Source organism: Aspergillus foveolatus (genome assembly GCF_047715535.1).
Source record: "Aspergillus foveolatus strain CBS 279.81 unplaced genomic scaffold BDW70scaffold_11, whole genome shotgun sequence".
Lineage (NCBI taxonomy): Eukaryota > Fungi > Ascomycota > Eurotiomycetes > Eurotiales > Aspergillaceae > Aspergillus > Aspergillus foveolatus.
Window position 1 is genome coordinate 500213 of NW_027396075.1, and position 19857 is coordinate 520069.

The 19857-nt window shown below is 49.8% G+C and overlaps 6 protein-coding genes across 6 annotated transcripts; 1 reads left to right on the plus strand and 5 right to left on the minus strand.

The window, feature by feature from the left end:
* Nucleotides 1-706: 706 nt before the first annotated feature.
* On the minus strand, nucleotides 707-2561 carry BDW70DRAFT_131898 (uncharacterized protein). The gene is made up of 4 exons (XM_073736071.1): nucleotides 2435-2561; nucleotides 2085-2259; nucleotides 1405-2015; nucleotides 707-1231 (listed from the first exon to the last, which is right to left on the minus strand). Exons 2-3 carry the CDS (start codon nucleotides 2128-2130, stop codon nucleotides 1411-1413), a joined length of 651 nt encoding a protein of 216 aa, XP_073598333.1. The 5' UTR covers nucleotides 2131-2259; nucleotides 2435-2561; the 3' UTR covers nucleotides 707-1231; nucleotides 1405-1410.
* On the minus strand, nucleotides 2274-3481 carry BDW70DRAFT_13261 (uncharacterized protein). The gene is made up of 2 exons (XM_073736194.1): nucleotides 2865-3481; nucleotides 2274-2763 (listed from the first exon to the last, which is right to left on the minus strand). The coding sequence occupies exons 1-2, from the start codon at nucleotides 3078-3080 to the stop codon at nucleotides 2425-2427; spliced, it is 555 nt and encodes a 184-aa protein (XP_073598334.1). The 5' UTR covers nucleotides 3081-3481; the 3' UTR covers nucleotides 2274-2424.
* Nucleotides 3482-5117: 1636 nt separating this feature from the next.
* On the plus strand, nucleotides 5118-6455 carry BDW70DRAFT_131908 (TMEM53 family protein). The gene has a single exon (XM_073736072.1). The coding sequence runs from the start codon at nucleotides 5327-5329 to the stop codon at nucleotides 6182-6184; it is 858 nt and encodes a 285-aa protein (XP_073598335.1). The 5' UTR covers nucleotides 5118-5326; the 3' UTR covers nucleotides 6185-6455.
* Nucleotides 6456-6513: 58 nt separating this feature from the next.
* Nucleotides 6514-7590, minus strand: BDW70DRAFT_157942 (uncharacterized protein; the record flags this gene model as incomplete). The annotated part of the gene is made up of 3 exons (XM_073740443.1): nucleotides 6514-7262; nucleotides 7311-7442; nucleotides 7524-7590. 3 exons carry the CDS (start codon nucleotides 7588-7590, stop codon nucleotides 6514-6516), a joined length of 948 nt encoding a protein of 315 aa, XP_073598336.1.
* Nucleotides 7591-7858: 268 nt separating this feature from the next.
* BDW70DRAFT_148644 (DNA-directed RNA polymerase III core subunit RET1) lies at nucleotides 7859-13690 on the minus strand (the record flags this gene model as incomplete). The annotated part of the gene is made up of 6 exons (XM_073738895.1): nucleotides 7859-10670; nucleotides 10724-11532; nucleotides 11583-11641; nucleotides 12245-12755; nucleotides 12808-13336; nucleotides 13389-13690. The coding sequence occupies 6 exons, from the start codon at nucleotides 13688-13690 to the stop codon at nucleotides 7859-7861; spliced, it is 5022 nt and encodes a 1673-aa protein (XP_073598337.1).
* Nucleotides 13691-15911: 2221 nt separating this feature from the next.
* On the minus strand, nucleotides 15912-18079 carry BDW70DRAFT_148645 (uncharacterized protein; the record flags this gene model as incomplete). Its single annotated transcript, XM_073738896.1, has 6 exons — nucleotides 15912-16284; nucleotides 16323-16462; nucleotides 16541-16621; nucleotides 16703-16793; nucleotides 16865-17031; nucleotides 17144-18079. The coding sequence occupies 6 exons, from the start codon at nucleotides 18077-18079 to the stop codon at nucleotides 15912-15914; spliced, it is 1788 nt and encodes a 595-aa protein (XP_073598338.1).
* Nucleotides 18080-19857: the final 1778 nt, after the last annotated feature.

Genomic DNA, 19857 nt, shown 5'->3' on the forward strand with positions numbered 1-19857 from the left:
TAATAACCCGTCAGAAATATGGTCAGTCTGAGCTAGACATGGGCATACCGGCTAATGCTCCTATTGTTCTGCTTTGAGCCGAAAAGGCCGTGCAGGAAGACAATTGGATTGCGCGTAGGCTGGGCCGTTTCCGGTCCGAAGACTTGAAAGGAAAGATCAGACCGAAGAAGTCCTGAAGAGGTAGAGAAGCAGCGGATGCTCGAGACGCTCCGTAGGGCTGTCCGTGACGATAAGAGCATGGTGTGAATGAGTTGGATAATCAAAGTACTGAATCTATAGATCGAAAAGAAGATGAATTGATTATGACGCGGGAAATCTCCACGGTGATGCTTGGCACGTGACTACGCGGCCTTGCATACTATACGGCACTCTTTAATCCTCGAAGTTGATCAATGACTACTTACCTTGAGAATGATGATAGTCCTGGCTGGATATAGGAAGCGACAGTAGGATGGTGCTCGGCAGGTTGTGCTGGAGCACTAGCATCATTCAGATACATCGTCAACATGGCCAAGGCCGTTTCCGCTCATCGTCCATTGTGCCTTGTATATCCGCCATCGGGAATCATCTCAAATCCCGTGGTAGAAGTATGGTTTTTCTACCGCTAGCGTGTCGTGAGACTAGTTGACTCCTGGTCAAACATCAATATCAGTTCCGTTATGTCCGCTAGTAACTCGCTGGGCCAATGGGCGGGTAGAATCAGCCACTTAGTTCTGTATGGCTATGGTTAAAAAAATGGACCCAATGTGGTATTAATTGTGATTCTTTCCAGCCAACGTCTTCTATCTCTTCTGTCACAGACCATAGCAAGCCTAATCACAAAATGTCCGAGGCAAACTGCCCAGTGGCAGTTTAGCCTTTCCGCGCGATACTGCTATCACTTAGAAAGGGGTGACGACCTCTGATACGCTGGCCAGGAGGTGCTTTACTCCAAATAACCTATGCTTCTCACTATCATTCCGCTTGGAATTTGCACTCCTCGATGCAGCGATACAGGATAACCCGGCGCGGCGCACCTTTCCACGAACCGGGTCGTCAAGAGGTCAAATCTGCAGCAAATTGTGGCATCCGCTCAGGGGGCGATGATAAACGGTAGTTCTATCGGGTGCAGCTATGGGAGCGCCGCGGTCATTAGAGGGGTATTGGGGTAATTGTCGTTCAAGATCACGAAAGAAAGCTGGGTATGCAGGCCGGTTGCACAATTAGCGCTTCCACTTATGTTGTTCGTGTCCTGCGGTTATCACCAGTCAGTTTGGCTACAACACAGCAGAAGAAAAACAGACTGTAGCGCCGATATATGAATACAGAGGACGACAATAGAAAAAACAGCGGTGGGCGAGCTAGATAAGCCTAGCTCTCTTGTTTAACCAGACGCATAGAAAAATTCTCTCGGCAAGAACATACACAGAATCAGGCGAATATTTCATCTTTATATTTCTCCCTGTAGGCAGCGGCAATCTGCTCCATCCCTGGCGAATCCGGCACGACATCAAAGGAGTTGAGACTCTGGGTGCGGAGGTGCTCTCGATTTAGTGGGCCGCCTTTCCTATCACGCATGCACTTCAGCATGGCAAGAAGATCGCTCATATCCACCTCAACTTTCCGATCTCGGCCCGGCGCGAACATCCATCTGATTTTGCGCTTCAAAGCCCACTTAATCGGGGCAGCCAGGATGACGAGGTGATCGCCTCTGAACAGGGTGATATTCTGCTTGAGAGCCTTCCGGAACAGATGTATCCTTGTCTCTTTGGTGACATAGAGTGCCATGTCCTCGTTCGCCCACTGTTCGCTAATTTGAAGTCTTTTCGATACCCGGAGAATTGCCTGCTCCAGGGGCCCTTTTATGTCCTCGTCTGTTGCCCATTCTGGATCCAGCAGGTAGTTAAGGTCTTTTGTCGTCTCTCTGTTCTTGAGATAATTAACAGCGAGGAACCCGCCGGCGGTGATCAATTTAATGGGCGCAAAGGCAACGATAAAGTCGAATTTCCCCAATTCCTCGTCGAGAGCCTGAAGAGCTGTAGACCGTCAGACACGGGGACGTGGGGCAGTGTAGACCATGTCACTCAAGCTAACCATAGACTTACCTCCCTGCAGAGCATCCGCATCCAGAGGCTGCTCGAGCTCGGGCATTGTAGCAGCTCACAGCACGTTCTCGCCGGCTGCTCAGCGACGAAGTAGCGTTCAAGGCTGAAGGGATCGGATCGGATAAAGAGGGACGGCAGTGAGCTCCAAAAACCGAAGGGAGATGGGACGGTGGGCCTGGCGAGCAAACGGGAATCAGTGAGAGTGGTGAGAGGGACAAAGGTACGCAGAGAATCAATAGTCTGGCTTGGTTGTTTGTGAAGGTCCCAAGGTACCCCGCATTTCAGTGCACGCTTGGCTGGAAGATTCTCTCACCCCACCACCTTACCATCTTGACTAAGATCATACCAACCTGTCTCTAGCAATAACGACTCGCCAGCTGCGGCAGTGAGCCCTGGTAAATCCGTCCTTTCCGGTTCTAGGTTCGTGATTTGACCACCTTTGTCTCAGGAAGCAGGTTCCGCGAGCTCGCAGTGTCCGGGCCGTACCTTTCGACGCTAGGCAAACCAGTCTCCGAAGTGAAAGTCGAGAACGGTCGGACGCTGGTCGGACGCTATTCTTCGCTCCCAAATACGGAAACCAAGCGATCCATTCCGAACCGTCCAGAATTAATACAGCGCCTATTCTCCGAGCCGCCGCTCGGGCCTTTGCTCGTCTAGCCCAATGGATGCGTCTCGTCAGCTTTATCCGCGGAAGCAGTTGGCAACGACTGTCAGCTAGCGACTGCAGCCGCTTGAGGCTTGCAGGCTTGCAGTTGGCAGTTGCAGCTTGTTAAGACATACTATTTGGACCCGGTGGGGGTCGTGGGGACGCCGCACATGGTTCCGCACGTTATCCATCCAAGGGGTGCGCAATGCACTGTGCTCGGTCAATCTCGAATGGTCTGGACTCCGAGTCAAACTCGCAACAGCCGGTTTCTCAACAAGAGCCTCACCGGAGCGACCGCCGAACAACTCAGCCTCTGAGGTTCGGCCACTTCGGGTCCGAATGCAGATCATTCACTAGTGCGTGACATGATATGCTTAATAAGCAATGCATTCATTAGGCGCGTTAAAGGGGGATCTGATGTATCACCTATTTATGCTGCGCTCTGCCTGGTTCCAGTCGCGGAACTCGTCCGCCAAGCATGTGTATACTTTCAATCGATCGGCTGCTGGAGTGCAGTCAGGCACACCGAGTCTTATGTAGACGTCTTGGGAGTTCTCTGAAAACTCTATTTCACAGCCTGTCCATGCACTATCAGGGCCGTGTCCAAGCTTCGTGAAGTCCATCACCTTTGCGAAAATCAAGCGTATATATACAGACATCAGTCTATCAATGAGATACGCAAAGTGACCATTCTACCTATGAAATACCGACTCGGGTAAATCTTACTCCATGAGTTCTTCTAGTTCTTGACAAGTATGTGAGTCTGATAAAAGCGGTACAGAACAGATATGATTGACATGGATACAAGTGCCAGCAGAGCAATTCAGCTGAATCTCTGGAGGGTAAATATTCCAGGTCTTCGCACCGAAACATCCTCTGAATTTCAGCCGCGATACTGCCCATGCGCCAGCGTCTCGGCACCCTTCTTATCAATACTTCTATGCCGCTCGACGTAAGGTGGCAGAGTAATTGTGTGCATAGCTGCACGTACGCGGCCCCAATAGTGGGAAATACCAGCGCTAAGTAGCCGCAACGCGTAGTTGAGTCGCTTGGTGGAGGAGAGAAAATAGAAATGCCATGGGCAAATGAACAATTTGCGGATACAAGTGACTGGGACTGCAATGAGCTCTTTTAGGAAATAATTAAGGAGTCCGTCGCTTCGGATGCGGTCGTATGGTCTTGTGGTGCTTTGGTGAGTGAAGATCGCATAGTGCATTAGAAGTTGGTTGTAGAGTGCCAGATAGGCAGGGGTAGTATTTGGGATGAAGGATACCAGGGGGCTAGTGTATCATACATCGAATTCTCACGCGTAATGCTTGGATTTTTGAAATTTAAGCCAATTACTCAGAATGGATGGGTCATTCTGGAACCTTACCTTTTCCCGGATGGTGTGCATGACAACTGGGGGATTGAGTGCGGTCGCGATGTTGATACCCTGTGGTCTTTCTAGCACCAGCAAAACGAGTTTGCGAGGAAAGAAACCGGAATCAGTTCCAGCGTTGTTGGAAGGCAAGGCCCCGGCCACTCGCATTGCAGTCAACCAGTTTGCCAGGGAGATGGAAAAGTATCTTGCGAATGGATCTGGATTCCCTATCCTCAATCTCGGTCTGGTTTATACCTGGGCAATCCATGTAGCCCTTCCCCTGAGAGGTAGCTGCGTCGCATTAATTGGAATTCCCGACTCGATTTCAGTGAAAAAGTAGTCCAGCCAAATCTGCGTAAGTAGCGTGGGTTACCGTCCTCTCACCTGTTTCTGCTCAATGTCCAACTTGCTAGATTAGTGTTGGTGGTTAGCTAGGTCGAAACTTGATAATGGAACGAAGCTCATCTTGACCGATTTCCTGGCTGATGGACACTGTCCCATTGCCAAATTCAGGAGGTTATGCGGCCGAAGGATTCCCATACACGCCGGGTACGATATCTCCCCTGATCTGCTCCAATAGCGATCGAATTGCACTGGGGTTCTTGTTAACAGATGTCCAACAGCAGATAATGGGAAGACGTTTCATGTTCCGCAGCGTCGAGCTCCCTCGCCCAGCAATATGGGGTTGGACAAGCTCCCTCTAACATTATAGGGAGAGAGCTCAGAGTGTCGGAGGGAGGTGAAGGGTGAGAGATGGCGCCTTGATTTCTGTTCAGAAATTGTGCGACTCGTACCGAGGCAGATTGCTGAGGCAGTCATCGAGACGCAGCTGTGGCTCCTAATGTAGGAACAGACACAGGAAGCTACTTACGGAGGGAACAAAAGCATGATTTTGTAAAATCATCCGTACACAAATGTGACTTATTATGGAATTGCCTACAGCACGTGAGGGCGCAACTGAAGGCGCACCTGAGAGAGCTTGCGGACCTCGGAGCGGTTATTTTCTCTTCACCACCTTTCGTTCTTTATAACCATCCCACCCTGGTCACTCTTCACTCATAATCTGATTGTTTCTAGCTTTAGCACTTGCTTTCTTATTATTAAGGGAGAGATTTGCCCTGTAGACGAGATCCCAATTCGCGTCTGCTACTTCAAATCTCCAGCCTATTCGTCGCTCAGCCAGCCTCGCTATCTGACATCCTCGGTCTTTGCGCACTGTGCCTATCTTTCAACATGGCGGCGTCTCCCAGTGGAACAGACTATTTGGCATCATACACCAAGCTTTCCTCCTGCATCTATGTTCAAGAACCAGACCACTCAGCCGACGACATTGGCGACTATCCCCGGACAATCGTCATTGCATTCTGGATGAACGCCTTCTCCAGATCGCTAGCCAAATACATCGTTGGATACCGACAGCTAGCTCCTCGAGCCAGAATCATTTTTATCCGAACGTCCTCTGCGGAATTTATTCTGCGTCCCACAAAGCGGGCCCAGTATGCTCGTCTTGCGCCTGCCGTTGAAGCCCTGCAGGCTCTTCCAGCCGACAGCCCTGTGTTTATCCACATGTTCTCAAATGGAGGGGTATTTGCCATAACACACCTTCTCGAAGCCTATCAACAAGCCACAGGGCATCCGCTCCGCATCTCGTCCACAATCATTGACAGTGCACCCGGAACAGCTACACTTACCGCCAGTTTCAAGGCGTTTTCTTTTGTGCTTCCCAAGATATGGATTCTCCGCCTTTTAAGTAAATTTATCTTATACGCCTATCTAGCTTCCATGTTTGCGCTTGGAAAGGCGGTTGGGAAAGTGTTTGGCGTTCGAGATGCTGTTAGCGTCGCGCGACAAGCCATCAATGATGGCAGGATAATGCGCGGATCCGGCACGGCTAGTCTTCCGAGGCGGTGTTATATCTACTCGGATGCTGATGAGCTTGTTGACTGGAAAGACGTCGAGAGACATGCCTCTGATGCAGAATCAATGGGCTTCGTAGTCCAGCGGGAAAAATACACAGGATCTGAACATGTAGCGCATATGAGAGCTGACCCAGAGCGCTACTGGAATACTGTGAAGCTATATCTTGAATAATCCTCATTATAAACGACTCTTCCTGGTTCGAGTTAGGGCTATGCATTGGGCGGAGTCGTTCTATAATGAAGACCGATTTTATGCTTCTTGGATGCTTTCTGGATACCCCTCTGTTAAGAGGCTTTGGCTTTCTATATCCGACTCGTTCTTTCCCAACTAGCTACAGCTCTAGAATCTGCAGCGATAGATGAAAATAGTTTGGTCCTATATAATTATTCGAACCTTTCGCAAGGAATTTGAGGGGCAGCCAACGGCCACTCAGGGCAACTATACACATCTCCGGATACACTTAACAAAGATATGCTTGTTTTCAGTATCCATCTACCATTCTACCTCCCCTTCAGCTTCTCCATAACCGGCCCTTCTTCCGCCACATTCGACACTATCTTCATTACCCCATCCAGCAACCCTCCCTCACATTGATTAATCTCACAGTACCTCCCCTCCCAACTATATATCAGCTCCCCATTGCGCCTACTATCATTACACAGCACCACAACACTCTTCGCCACATCCTCAGGCTTCTGGACATGCGCGCCGAGACCCCTAAGCACATCGCTGGGAACAATCCCCGTCGCTGTCCATGAGGGCGCAATGACGTTCAATCTAACCCGCCTTGGGCTCTTTCCGTCATGGGCGGAGTTAAGCTGCTCCTGCTGTAAGTCGCTGAATAAACCGCGAAGAATACCAAGAACACCGTGCTTCGCAACTGTGTAATTCGCTGCACTGAAATTCTGGAACGAGGATGCTGAGGCGCTGATTGTTATGCTTGGCGAGGGTTCGATCTCCGCTCCTCCTCTTCCACCGTAGGCAGTTTGACAAAGGTAGTAAACACCCAACCGCACTGTGTATATCGCCCCAATAAGATTCACATTCACGACTTTCAGATCTGGTGGGGCTAGTAGCTGTTCTCCCCCGTCCTTATCTTCAAAAGTCTCCTCTAAGAATTTACTCAGCGGTCCAATTCCCGCATTCGCAAAGACGTGGTATATGACGCCGAACCGTTCCACCCCGCGGATGAAGAGATTACGGAGACTCGTCCAATCTGAGACGTCCGTCTGGACGAACATGAGATTTTCTGACACATCCACCTGATGCTATGGTGAGGTTAATGCGGCTCCCGTACTGGGTTGTTCGTCTCGCTGGTCTAGGTGTTGTAGAAAGTCCGCTGGTAGCGGGTAGAGATCGCCGGCTATGACTTTTGCGCCATGGTGCAGGCAGAGTTGGGCGGTTGCTTTGCCGATGCCAGAGGAGCTTCCTGTGAATGGGTAATGTTATATTGATGTTAGCAGTGTATATGTATAGATAAAATAGCTAGGGTACAGAGGTAAGTACGCACCAGTTATGAGGACGACTTCGTCCTTGATCGAGGTGAGGCACTCGAGTGGGATTTGAAATTCAGTCATTGTCGGTGTGGCCAGATTGCTTATTTGAAAATGGCAGTGAGGGGAGTGAGCTACTGGGGAGGATGTTGATGGGGTTATTGAGAGTTCATGTTGTTGCGTGCGCCGAGGGCTCGAAATGCGGGGATATGAGGGGATGTTTGGTTGCCAAAGAGGCACGTACATGTTCAATCTCAAAGATTCTCTAACCATTCGCTATGCATGTATATACAGTAAAATACCAACGCCAATGTGCAAGCACTTTTCATAATCTGCAGCCAGACAATGTCCATCATCGCCCCTTGGTCTCGGGAAACTCGTCTTCGAGCTTCAGTCTAGCCGTGACATTCATACTCATCAGCTCCTGAATAAGGAGCTTGGCCGCATAAGGAATGACCATCTTCACAACGCTCCTGGACGACTTGCAGCGCTGGCACCAGTTCAGGTAGCCCATGAACCCGCACTGCTCGCAGACATCAACCTCGTGGCGATCAGACGATATCATCAACCGCTCCAAAAGCAGCTGACTAGTACCATAGGCGATCAAACAATCACGCTCCATCTCTCCGAGACGCAGACCTCCGTCCCGAGAACGACCTTCTGTTGGCTGGCGGGTGAGTGTGGCGCGGGGCCCGCGCGCACGCGAATGCATCTTGTCTTGAACCATGTGCTTCAGCTTCTGGTAGTAGATAGGTCCCGTGAAGACGTAGAAGGGGAGAGCTTCGCCTGTGATGCCAGAGGTAAGGTAGTCCTTGCCACCGTAGCTGAAGCCCTTGTCAATGAGGGTCTGGGTCATCTGTTCGACAGGGGTGCCGCCAAAGCATGTTCCATAGCCGTGCTGGCCGGAAAGAACACCGGCTTTACCGGCAACAAGTTCAAGCATTTTTCCGACTGTCATACGAGAGGGGAAACCGTGGGGGTTCATGATGATGTCTGGGTTGATACCCTGGTCCGTGAAAGGCATGTCGGCTTGGTCAACAATAATACCTGTAACACCCTTTTGGCCGTGACGCGAAGAGAACTTGTCGCCGACTTCGGGCCGCCGTGTTTGGCGGGTGAGTACTTTGATGATTTGATTCTCATTTTCAGTAGCGGAAATCATGACTTTGTCAATGTAGGCAGGATCAGGAAGCTTGTAGGTCATCGGAGTCGGGTTGTAGCTGATCGGTCGGCCTGCATCAGAGCCTGGCATTCCTGAGGACATTGACTGATCTGGTGTAGACTTATTGATGTAAACTTCTCCAGCATTGACTTGTTCTCCAACGGCTGCCAAACCATCGCTCTCTAAGAGAGCGTGTTTCCTTATGGGCGCATCGTTCTCATACGTGGGAGGGCTCAGGATGTCCTTCGTGCCGTTGGAATAACTCTTCATGTTTGTGACATACTTGCGGAACACCTGGCAGCGACCGAAGCCACGGTCAACTGAGCCCTTGTTCAGAACTAGGGCATCCTCAATATCGTAACCAGAGTAACTCATGACGGCAACAGTGGCGTTTTGGCCGGCAGGTAGCTGATCGTATTTGGTCAATTCAATCGTGCGCGACTTAACCATAGGTTTCTGTGGGTAAACCATGAGGTAAAGAATGGAATCAATACGCAGGAACTGGTTCGACGCAATAGCCCCAATCGCTTGTTTACCCATAGCACATTGGTAAGTATTACGCGGGGACTGGTTGTGGTGAGGATAAGGAATCAGACCGGCGACAGCACCGAGAATTGTGAAGGGTTCGATTTCCATATGAGTCGTCGTGTCCGTTATATCCTTCTCGTATATGGCAATTAACGAATCGTTCTCCTCGTTGACATCCACATATTCGACTAGGCCTTGGGCTAGAAAATCATCGAACTGCATCGTTCCATCACGGAGCTTGCGGAGATGATGTTTCTTGACGCGCGACTTGCCATCTTCGACGATAATGAGCGGCCGGCAGATACGTCCATCATCAGTTGCAACGTGCACAGCACGCTGATGATGATTAATGTAGATGCTGACAAACTCGGAGATCCTGCCCATTCGTCGCAGTCGCCGGAACGCATTCAAGAAATACTTCGGGCGACGGGTTAGCGCCATTGGTGTACCGTTAATCGAGATAGTGTAACTGCCGGGTGCATAAATCTCCTTTCCACCTACGGTCTGGATGTCTTCTGCACCAAGCATGAATATAAGGTTCTTGATCGGACCTTCTTCATCATTGGTCGTAATATGTGTCATAAGGGCCAGATTTTTCACGAGACCACAGGCTTCACCTTCCGGAGTGTCTGCTAGGCAGATCATTCCAAATTGCGAAGGTTGCAAAGCACGGGGACCGCTGACCTTTCTCGTCTTTTCAAACTGACTGCTAATACGTGTCATCATTCCAAGAGCAGCGATATAGCTTAAACGACTTAGCACGTGGGTGACGCCAGCACGTTCCATGCGGAAACGCTTCAGGCTCCAATTACCCGTCGAGATCGCTCGGTTCATTCCTTGTGTGATATGATTGCTGTGCATACCAATAACACTCCAGGCATCGAACGCCTCGACTCGATTGCGCTTGTTTAGGACCTTATCAATGTTCATTTTAATATCAAAGCAGAACTTCTTGAAGAGATCTTCAAAGAGCAAGGCTAATAGCTGTCCGGCCAACTCTAATCTCTTATTTCCGAGGTAATCACGGTCGTCGACCAGCGCCGCGTCATTCTTTGCCATGAGCACACGGCGGGCCATATTGGCAACGTATATGGCCTTTGGCCGGAAGTTCATGTCTTTAACTTCAATGTGGGAGATGATGACAGACGCAATAGCCTCGACGGCCTCTTGCACGTGTGTCCGGCGGTAAGACATCTGCTTGCGATTGATCTTGATCCGAGAACCAATCCAGTCAAGTGCCTGCTGCTGCGTAAATACGCCAACCTTGATAGCTTCCTCAAAGTTAATAGCGAAGTCTTCCTGGTAGACCTTGTCGACACCAGCAACCAGGAGCATCATTTCCTTGTCGGTATGGATGCCCATGGCTTTGAGAAGGATAACGATGGGAATATCTTCGCTGAGCACGTTGTGTTTGACGTATAACCGGTCCTTCTTCAAAATAATATAACTCTTAGACTTGCGCTCATTGGATGAACTATAAGCATTCTTAGTAAGATGCCAAACCCCACTGAAGCCTCGGACTCTTACCTTGTGACGGATGCCTGAACTATCTCCTTTTTTGGATCCGTCTCGACGATGATTCTGTTCTTGCTCAACTGTTCCTGAACGAGAATCACCTTCTCCGTTCCATTGACGATGAAATAACCACCAGGATCAAGCGGGCACTCATTGAGCACCGTCATCTGCGCCGGAGTCTTATTGCCCAGCACACATTTTGAACTGCGCAGCATGACCGGCATCCTACCAATAGATACACCCTTCCTCCTAACCCTTTGACGGCCACGGATGTATTCAAAGTCAACCTGAATCGGTGCGGCGTACGTCGTATCGCGCAGTCGGCACTCGTGCGGTGTCACGGTTGATTCCTCAAATTCGGTACGGACATCCTGAGGCTCATCTGCTCGGCGCGGGAAACCGAGGTAGATATCAGTAAACTTTATATAGAAGTTATGGTCGACATCGCTACGAATCGTGTTGCTCGACTCGACGATTTTCTTCAGCTGCACTTCAACGAGGTAGTTGTATGAATCAATGTGCTGTTTCACCAAGCCCTTGACCTTCAAGAAGGCAGGCAACAAGTTCCATTTATCCTTGGCGGTGTTGATAGGATCGGTCAGAGACTTATTGTAGTAGAACGGTTCTAGGAGCGCGTCAAAGGGATCGCGGTGGCGGTATGGGTATTGCGGCTCGGGCACTGGCTCCGTCTCTGCGTCGGCAACATTGTCCTTTTCGCCTTGCGTTTGGTGTTCTGAAGCCGTTGCTTCTTTTGCCTCCTTGGCTTGGGCAGCACGTTTTCGTCGTGCGGTCTCTGTTGTCGTCTTGGTAGAACCCGTAGTCTGTGGCAGGTCTTAGCAGAAAGAGCGCCCGAGAATTTGCGGAGTCATACCTCTGATTGCGCAGCTCGCGCGCTGGCCGGAGCCACAGCTCTCTTCCGGGGTGGCATACCTATGAGCAGAGGCAGTTTGGCCGTGATGCTAAAAAAAGCGGTGCTTCTCAAAGATAGCCCGGGGTTAGTGGAAGTTCATGGCAGACGATAGAAGACCGCAATTTCTTTCTTATCGGCGAGGGGAAAAGATCTAAAAATTGCGGATGAGTTTCCTCTTTGGAGCAGAGGGGTGATTATGTAATTGATAGCTAGCTAGCTAACTAACTTATCCATAACTAGGTTAAGCGCTTGGTGCAGGGCTTGATGACAAATAATTCATCCGCAAAGCATAAATCTTGAGAGTAAACCATCTTGAGACTAGAACTTCTGGAGTTCATAAACTTCGTTCTTTTCCTGTTGGATTAAGCAGCAGTTTCATATTTCGCCGAGGATTCCAGCTCAGCATCACGTCGAGCACTGTTACTTCTTACCGCAAGCTAACTTTTGAACAGTATCGGACACTTAGCTACATTTCGTCTTCACGGATGGGTAAAGCAATTATATAACAGACATCCGGATGCTCTCAGGTGCCCTCCTAGAGATGGGCCGGACAGCCTTTATGAAGGACCAAGAGCTCGTCGATTTGGATTTGAATGCGTCCTCAATCTCATCCAACGACCTGCCCTTGGTCTCAGGCATAAAGATAGCACAAACCACAGCCGTGATCAACGAACAACCGCCGAAGAGAAAGTACGCCCCAAAACTACTCTTATCCAGCAAAATCGGGGTTGTAAGAGCAACCAGAAAATTCGTCGCCCAATTGCTTCCGTGCGCCAGACTCGTTGCTGAGGCACGGGTTCTTTGTGGTTGGATCTCGGCCGCATAAATCTTGATCCCGACTGCCCAACTGAGTGAAAATGTCACGGCGAAGATATAGATGGAGACTATGACAACCCAGCGGCCAGCACCGGTTGAGCCGTGCACCGCATTTCCCGCATAGAGAGCGCCCATTAGGAACATGGTTAGACTGATTCCGACACCACCGTAAATGACGCTGTGGCGACGGCCCCATTTATCCGCCCAAATTAAGGCTGGGATAGTCACTGCAAAAATGACAAGGGCTGAAACACCGGACGCGAAGAAGCTGGCATCTGCAGATGCGAGCCCTGCTTGTTCGAAGAGCAAAGGAGCATACTGAGAAGATTTAATTAGCTGTTGATCAAGTTCAATGGAAAAGCCAACTCACGTAAAGGACACCATCTATCCCGCTGAGCTGCTGCATTGCCATCAAAAATACAGCCAGCGCTGTACGAGACCGGACGTCTTTCGAGAAGATGTCAAAAAGCTTGTTTTTTATGGATTTATCTCCGACTTGAGGAGTGGCCACAGTAAGATCCATACTCGAGACGTTGGTCACGGCCACTTCTTGAGAAACTGGGCCCTGGATGGCGGTCCCTCTGTCTTGCTCTATCTCGCTTTTCTCGCGCTCTGCATGGCTAACACCCAGCAAATCCCAGACGACGTTGGCCTCCTCTCTACGGCCGTGAATAGTGAGCCACCTCGGAGAAGGCACAAGCCACAAGAATGCCGCTGCGGAAAACAGTAATGAGAGACAAGCGAGGATGAGGAACGGTGTCCGCCACGACATTGAGGACTGAATTCGGGCAGTTCCATAGCAGGTGAAAAATCCTACTACCAGGCCCAGAGTTATCAGCAGCTGAGGGCCAGTCGTTAAAGCTCCTCTGACGCCAGGAGGAGAAATCTCGCAGATATATCTATTCACAGTCAGAAAGGGATCTGGCATTCAACATTACGGCTCCAACATACACAACCAATGTGCCCAAATACAACCCCTCGCCCATTCCCTCAATGCAGCGCCCGAGGACAAACATCGAGACGTGGACAGCTCCGGCCTCGAGGGCTGCACCGAGCCCGAAGATCAGAGTCCCAATACTAATGCCTTGCGGGCGCCCAAACTTGTCCGCAAGGTACCCCGCAAAGAACGAGGAGATAGCTGCCGGGATGAGGATTGAAGACACTAGTAGACCGTGTACTGTTGCGGATCGATTGCCGAACTCTTCCACGAAGCTGTTCATGGTCGTCACAGGGCCTATAATTCCGGTATCCATGCTGCCGGAGCACATAATTTAGCCGTAGACGACGAGGCTTCGCGGGACTTGACCTTACCCAAAAAGTAGCCCGCCGCACGAGCAAAGGATGCTTGCGATAACATATCGAGGCGGTTTGAGAAGTTGCTCCATCTTTTCGAAGCCCTAACCAGTACCTTCAGTTTTGGAGTCTTAATCACCAAGTATCCTGAGAGACCAGCTTGTCTTTGGGAATTCCGCTCAAAGCAACGCAACCTCACGTTGAAAAGATGTGTGGGAAAGAATTTATATCCCAACTCTGAGTCCTCAACTCAGACCGTCTTGCTCGTAGTACTACAGTAACAACGTTCGTGGTTCCACTATCAACCCCACCTAGATTAAAAATTCCGATTTTCGATCGATCCAGACACTCTGAGTTGGCTAAAGTTTCTTCATAAGGTCTTTATTTCGAGTCATGTTAGCCAGCGATTTTTCCTCTCAACGCCAAACTACTCTCAAGATGTCGAGATGCTACCCCGTGCCTAGCTAGGAAGTTCTTACCCCGCGCGTCTTACATCCCATGTCGTCAACAGGTTAGGCAGCCAGCCTGCAGTATCTGCAACTTAGATTATTTTCAGGCCGAAGCCGCAGGATGAGCTCCCCTGCCACTGATAGGGTAGCATATTGGAGTAAACTGTCAGTGACTCACGGACCATGTCCGTAGGCTTCCCGTAATCAGCGCCGTAGACTGATCTCGCTCTCTTCTTATACAGTCGCCAAGCCGGTAATTTAATGTCCAAGCGGGTTCGTGAGCATATTGATACATCAATGAGCATAAACTCTAAGGCGAGGAAAGGTTACTTGAATAGGTACCTCCAAAAAGTACCTTCAAGAAGGGTCTGAAATTGTGAGTACAATGCCTATGCCGTTACGGGCTCGTTGACGGCGGGAGTTTTAGATATGTGCAAGATCAGTTCGAGCTATTGAAACAAATCTCAGATTCAAGAATAGAGATAAACCCTCAAGCGAAGTGCGTTGCTTGTTCTTAGATATATGTGAAATCGCTCCCGTCCCTGTCCACGCAAGGGCACAATGCCCTCGGCTGCCCCCGTTATCGCCAGCTATGCCGAGATCGCAGATAGAATGATGTCGACCTTATTCTTCGGGTAGAGTCTAGGTGCTGCAATAAAAAAGACATGCTGGATGACCGAGCACCAGCCTGGGCAAGGCCTGGTTAGGAAGAACTAAGACAGACCTAGATCTTGGTACCCACGATAGCGACTACCCGTGAGCGGAAACCTGAATCCCCTCAAAACATTTCGCTCTGCTCCAGATTTGATGTTTGCCTATACTTTATCTAGGAAGTAATGGACCGACCTTGGAAGGATTCTCAACACGCCTTCAAGAACAATCCCGCCCTAATACCAGTGGCTAGATTGTTTATCAAGAACGGTTGCTGTTTTACTATACTGTCGGAGGCTCCTTTCAACCTACGTTACCGACGACCTTCGCGACAGGACTTGGAGCGGAGGCACACTCTCTCCATGTTTATCGAACGAATAGAGATCCCAATTGGGCCAAAGCTCGAAGGTACCTAGGTCCCTAGGTCATGCGTCATATCAGCATGGTTGGAGATTATAAACTGCAGCAACCACCCCAAGGCACCTAGGTATGTATAACTACCACCCAAAAAACTGCGAGGATTTCCTTCCTGCCTATTCTGGACGTTCGCTGTTTAAGAGGCTGAGCCGGGTGAGTCAGGCATAGTCTCTATAGCTACTCAAGGCACGCTATTCGCTCTCGTGCTAGTCCCAGTAGGCACCTGCGGATAATGATTTGCCGCACTATTATACGCTTTCCTTGTTCTTGCTCTAAATACATCATCCCACCTAATTAGCTTTTATAAAGTGTTTCTGTCCCACGTTGTCGGGTCCAGGCTTTCTTTCTTTCTTTCTTTCTTTCTTTTTTATTTGTGGTTTTCTGACTATAATAACTGTCAATCACTCGGCGTGATAAGGTTCTAGGATACGGTGCTCCTTGCAATGGCCAATGGGACTGTATACTATAATAGTTTCTTTGGGACTCGCTTTTAGAACGGCTTTCCTAGTGCCTGTTATTCTTTTCCAGGTAAAATAGGTGCCTGAAGTGAAAAATCAGCTCCTTAGCAACAGAGTATAACATGAAAATGGCTAAAAGTGCCTCCTCGGCAGCTTTTGCCCTAGGTATATGCATCTGATCTTGGATGCTTTAGTCATTGTCTCAATCATGTACTATATGAGGTTGTTCTTGCTTGCATATCTCTGCTCCGAGAAGACTTCGCATCTAACCTCTTTCGCTTTTTTGTAGCTTGGCGAATCAATTCGGAACGATGAAAATCAATTACCATGGCTCGTCCAAGCTCAGTTTCCACAGAATATTTTCTGATCGAAGGTCTCCGTGTGAAGACTTCGAGGGATTGAATCTCGTGCACTGACCTCGAAACCTCACGTGCGACCATCGGATCACGTTCTATTTCATGTATAGGCTCACCAGCCCAAGCCATGATAAGCATGTGGCGAATCTTCCCAGCTCCATGTACGTAGTAGAACTTGGCTAAGTTGACCATTCCGAGGAAAACTGGGACTGCTGATCCTTGGCTTGCCGTAGGAAACGGTAAACCTCCGCCTCTCGTGACACTACGTCCCATAAATCAGACGTCGTTCCCTTGCCGACAATTGTGTATCCATACGCAGTGCAGGTAACCTTAAATGGCGCTCCCGTTGCGCCACAAAACCCCATTGGTGTACAGTCCTGGTCAATGTTTTCATCTAGTTGCTGTTTAAGTTATTCAATCAACATGTCAGCGTTGATGTGGTGTCGGTTGCTGTTCCCTCCCTGCCGGTGAAGCATGACGTTCGGGCAATTATCATCTAGCTGGTGACCCTGTTGCAGGCCAATTAGGCGTTGCTGGGTGCAGAACTGAGCAGTGTGCTGCTGGCTTTAGCCGCCGCTTTGAGTATGTAGGGCTTCTGATTTGCGTGCTGATTTTCGGGAGGATGAAGGCGATGAAGTAACTTGACTAAAGCCACGCCTCCTTCCTCCTGCGGCTGGGTCTGCGTCAGGATCCGGTGAACCATCTCTTCGTGTGGCGTTATGCGGCGCACATCTAGCTTGAGACTCTTTGCGTGTTGGCGGGTGCTGGCGGGTGGCGGAGTAGGAGAGGATGACGGCAGATACAGTGGGTCGATATAATCTCTGGATGTTATTTCTGACAACGCCACTTCTGAGGATGTATTTTCCGAGTCCGGTGGGTTCTGTCGCAGTTCCGATTTAAGGATCTGGGATAATGTTTCATCAAAGCTCGACTTCCAGATAGACTGATTATCGATTGCTTTATTCCGCCACTCTGATCACGGTATTGTGAGCGGAAACACATGAGGCACATACACAATATCCGAGAGACTGCGGTTAGCGACTGTAGTAGGTAATTGAAGTTATCCTCCTGACCTACTTCACGTTGGGTTCACAGAGGTAGTAATATAGGGTTCCAGGTTCGTCGTAATCGACCCGCAGCAGGACCAGTGCCAACCCATCAGTCAAGTACGAGTACTCGAGCCCTTTTTCGAGCATGACATCAAACTCCTGGACCACAGCTGAGCCAGCTAGCCGGGCTGCACTATGTCTCAGTCTCTCGGGGCCCTCCGCTGGAATGGTTTTGGATTCGGCGACCTTCTCCCGAAAATCCATTGGTCGTAACCCTGCTCGAAGATTTTGAACCGATAGCTTATGGGGCGGTTTATACTCGACTGTCGTAAGAAGTGTACTCTTGTCGCCGTCGATACGGTGAATGCAGTACTGATCCGGTTTAGAAGGTGGTTTCTTTGGTTGTTTAGGTTTGGGCTGGTCAGCTTCGTCCGCAACAAGGCTCCTAGCATGATTTTCAAACCGAACTCCATCGCTCAAGCAAAACTCAACTCGAGCAGCAGGTATTTTGGAGAGCTCCGTGATAATATCACTGACATAACCCTCCACACCGAATTGCTCATAGCCCCGCAAATTCTGTTCATTGCTTATTGCCCGTTCGAATCGCTTCCCCAAGTCTTTCAGCGCAACGTGGGGCGAGAATAAACGTGCCGCAGTCTGAGCTGATGGTTCCAGATAGGAGCAAACAGAGCTGTAGATCCCTTGTTGTTGGGATTCGCACTCGGACCAATGCTCCAAGCGGAAGGGACAGCGTTTCCCGGTAGATGGCTGGATTGTCCCTGTTGTAAAGCGAACCGGTATTTCGGCTTTCAGAGGGCGATAGAAAGATTTATGACAATATCGGATAAGCTCGCTGAAAGTCGTTGGTTGTATTTGTTCCTCTGCCTGTCGCAGCCGTTCCTCAGCTAGTTTCCTTAGCTCTACTTTCCTCAAGAAGAGCGCTTCCAGATCTGGGCTGTTGTTAGTCATCTGGTTGATGTCAGTTCGTCAAATGGAGTTGATCTCGATCGATCCCCATTTAAGGGTATGTGGAAACGGTCTTCTTCAGGGAGCGGCTTTCAAGGTGCAGTGAAACTTTACTAAGTGCCTCGTGTGGCCCATAGACGCCCAGGAACCATGATTGCCTTTTATCAATAGTATAATCATGATCCATGAGGTACATCCAGAGTTCTGTTTTGTTCTTGGAGGGAAATACGGAAAGCGCATCAGAACACAATGCCCTTTGGAACCGCCTTCCCTATATGTCGCTCTACATCGTCATTACCCCCATTTTAGGTCTTCCTTCCCGCTAACGGTAATTTGGAACCGAGCCTATTTCCAGCGAAGGGTAAACGGCGGCTTAGCCGACTACCTCAATCCAACCGCGTATGGGTAGGGTGAGCGCGACACTCGCCCCACTGCTCATCCACTCCACCCCACAAGCTCACCTTTCTGGCCCGGGGCCCCGCGACTTCAAAGCAGCACTGCTCACCTACTGGAATGAGAAGGACAATGGTCTTGGCGCCCGTGGGTTTTTGCTTGATAGGTATGCTGGGTTCATCTTTGTGCTGCATGATTTAAGTCGCCTGACTGAAACATGCAGCATCCTCCAGCGCACATGGAAGCTGCTGATGGTGACTGCAGGTGCATTTGCAAGTCATACTTGACGCCTCACTTACAAACGTCCCGTCGAATTTTCCATTTGACTCAGATGATGCCCAAAGAAAGTATGGGGTTTTGGTTTGTGGGATACTGTCATGTCGCGGTTGCGAACTGATACTCCCTTCACAGCGATAGCTCAACTGCACCTTTTATGATTGTGACACGAGCTAGCAGATTTATGTCAAGTCGTTTTAGGGTGCAGTTCGAGTCGCCGGAGATTATCGCTGGTGTATATTTCGAACCCGGAGTCATTGAAGGCATTTGCAAATGCAGTACCGTTTTTTTAGCATGTCTATATGAGCTGGTCTGGCCCATGACAAAAGAAGTGAGCTATGAGAGGTGCTGACAGGAGTTTCAGTAATTGAGAGGCCCGGCCCGGACCACGTCTTTGTACATTGGGGCCATTCAGCTCAACCAGACGACAGGATCATTGATAAGAAAACGGCAAATCATGTTAATAGAAAATCACAAGCTGCCGCTGTTGTACCAACCGGTTTTTTTCGGACCACGAATTATGGAATCGCCAGAATATTGGAATCGCTAGTTGTCAAGCGCCTTGCAGCTGGTGCGGTAGGATGTCGTGTACGACCAGGTATACCAAGAGGATATGGCCTACGCCGATACAGTAGGGGAAGGCCAGGTAGAAGCAAAGGAGGCGAAAAAGGACAACTATGCAAGCGCAGCTCGAGCCGTTGGACGAAAGGTCGAGAGGATAATCCAGATCAGTGCGGCCTCGCATGCATGTTAGACGCCTAGCACCGGTGGATGCTCTCTGACCGCAAATTAAGAACTCCGCAATTCGTCGCTTAACCCTTCAACGCTACTCATGATAGAGCGGTAGTGTCTTCGTTGGCAGGTATGGAGCCAATCGTAATTGGACAAAGAGCAAGGTTCTAACGAGCTTCATTCAAGAAGTCCATATGGACAAAACGAAAGAATAGTATCCCGAGTCCACGTTGGGTGGATAGGGCTTTCTTCAGGTCGAGGCTTTAAAGGAAGGGACTGGAACCCGCTTGAACCTGGAGCAAACTCGCGGCGGGTCCTGTCAGACGCAGTTTACGGGCCCTATTGCCCGCGCTTGGGGATCGGATCCTCAGATCTAAGTC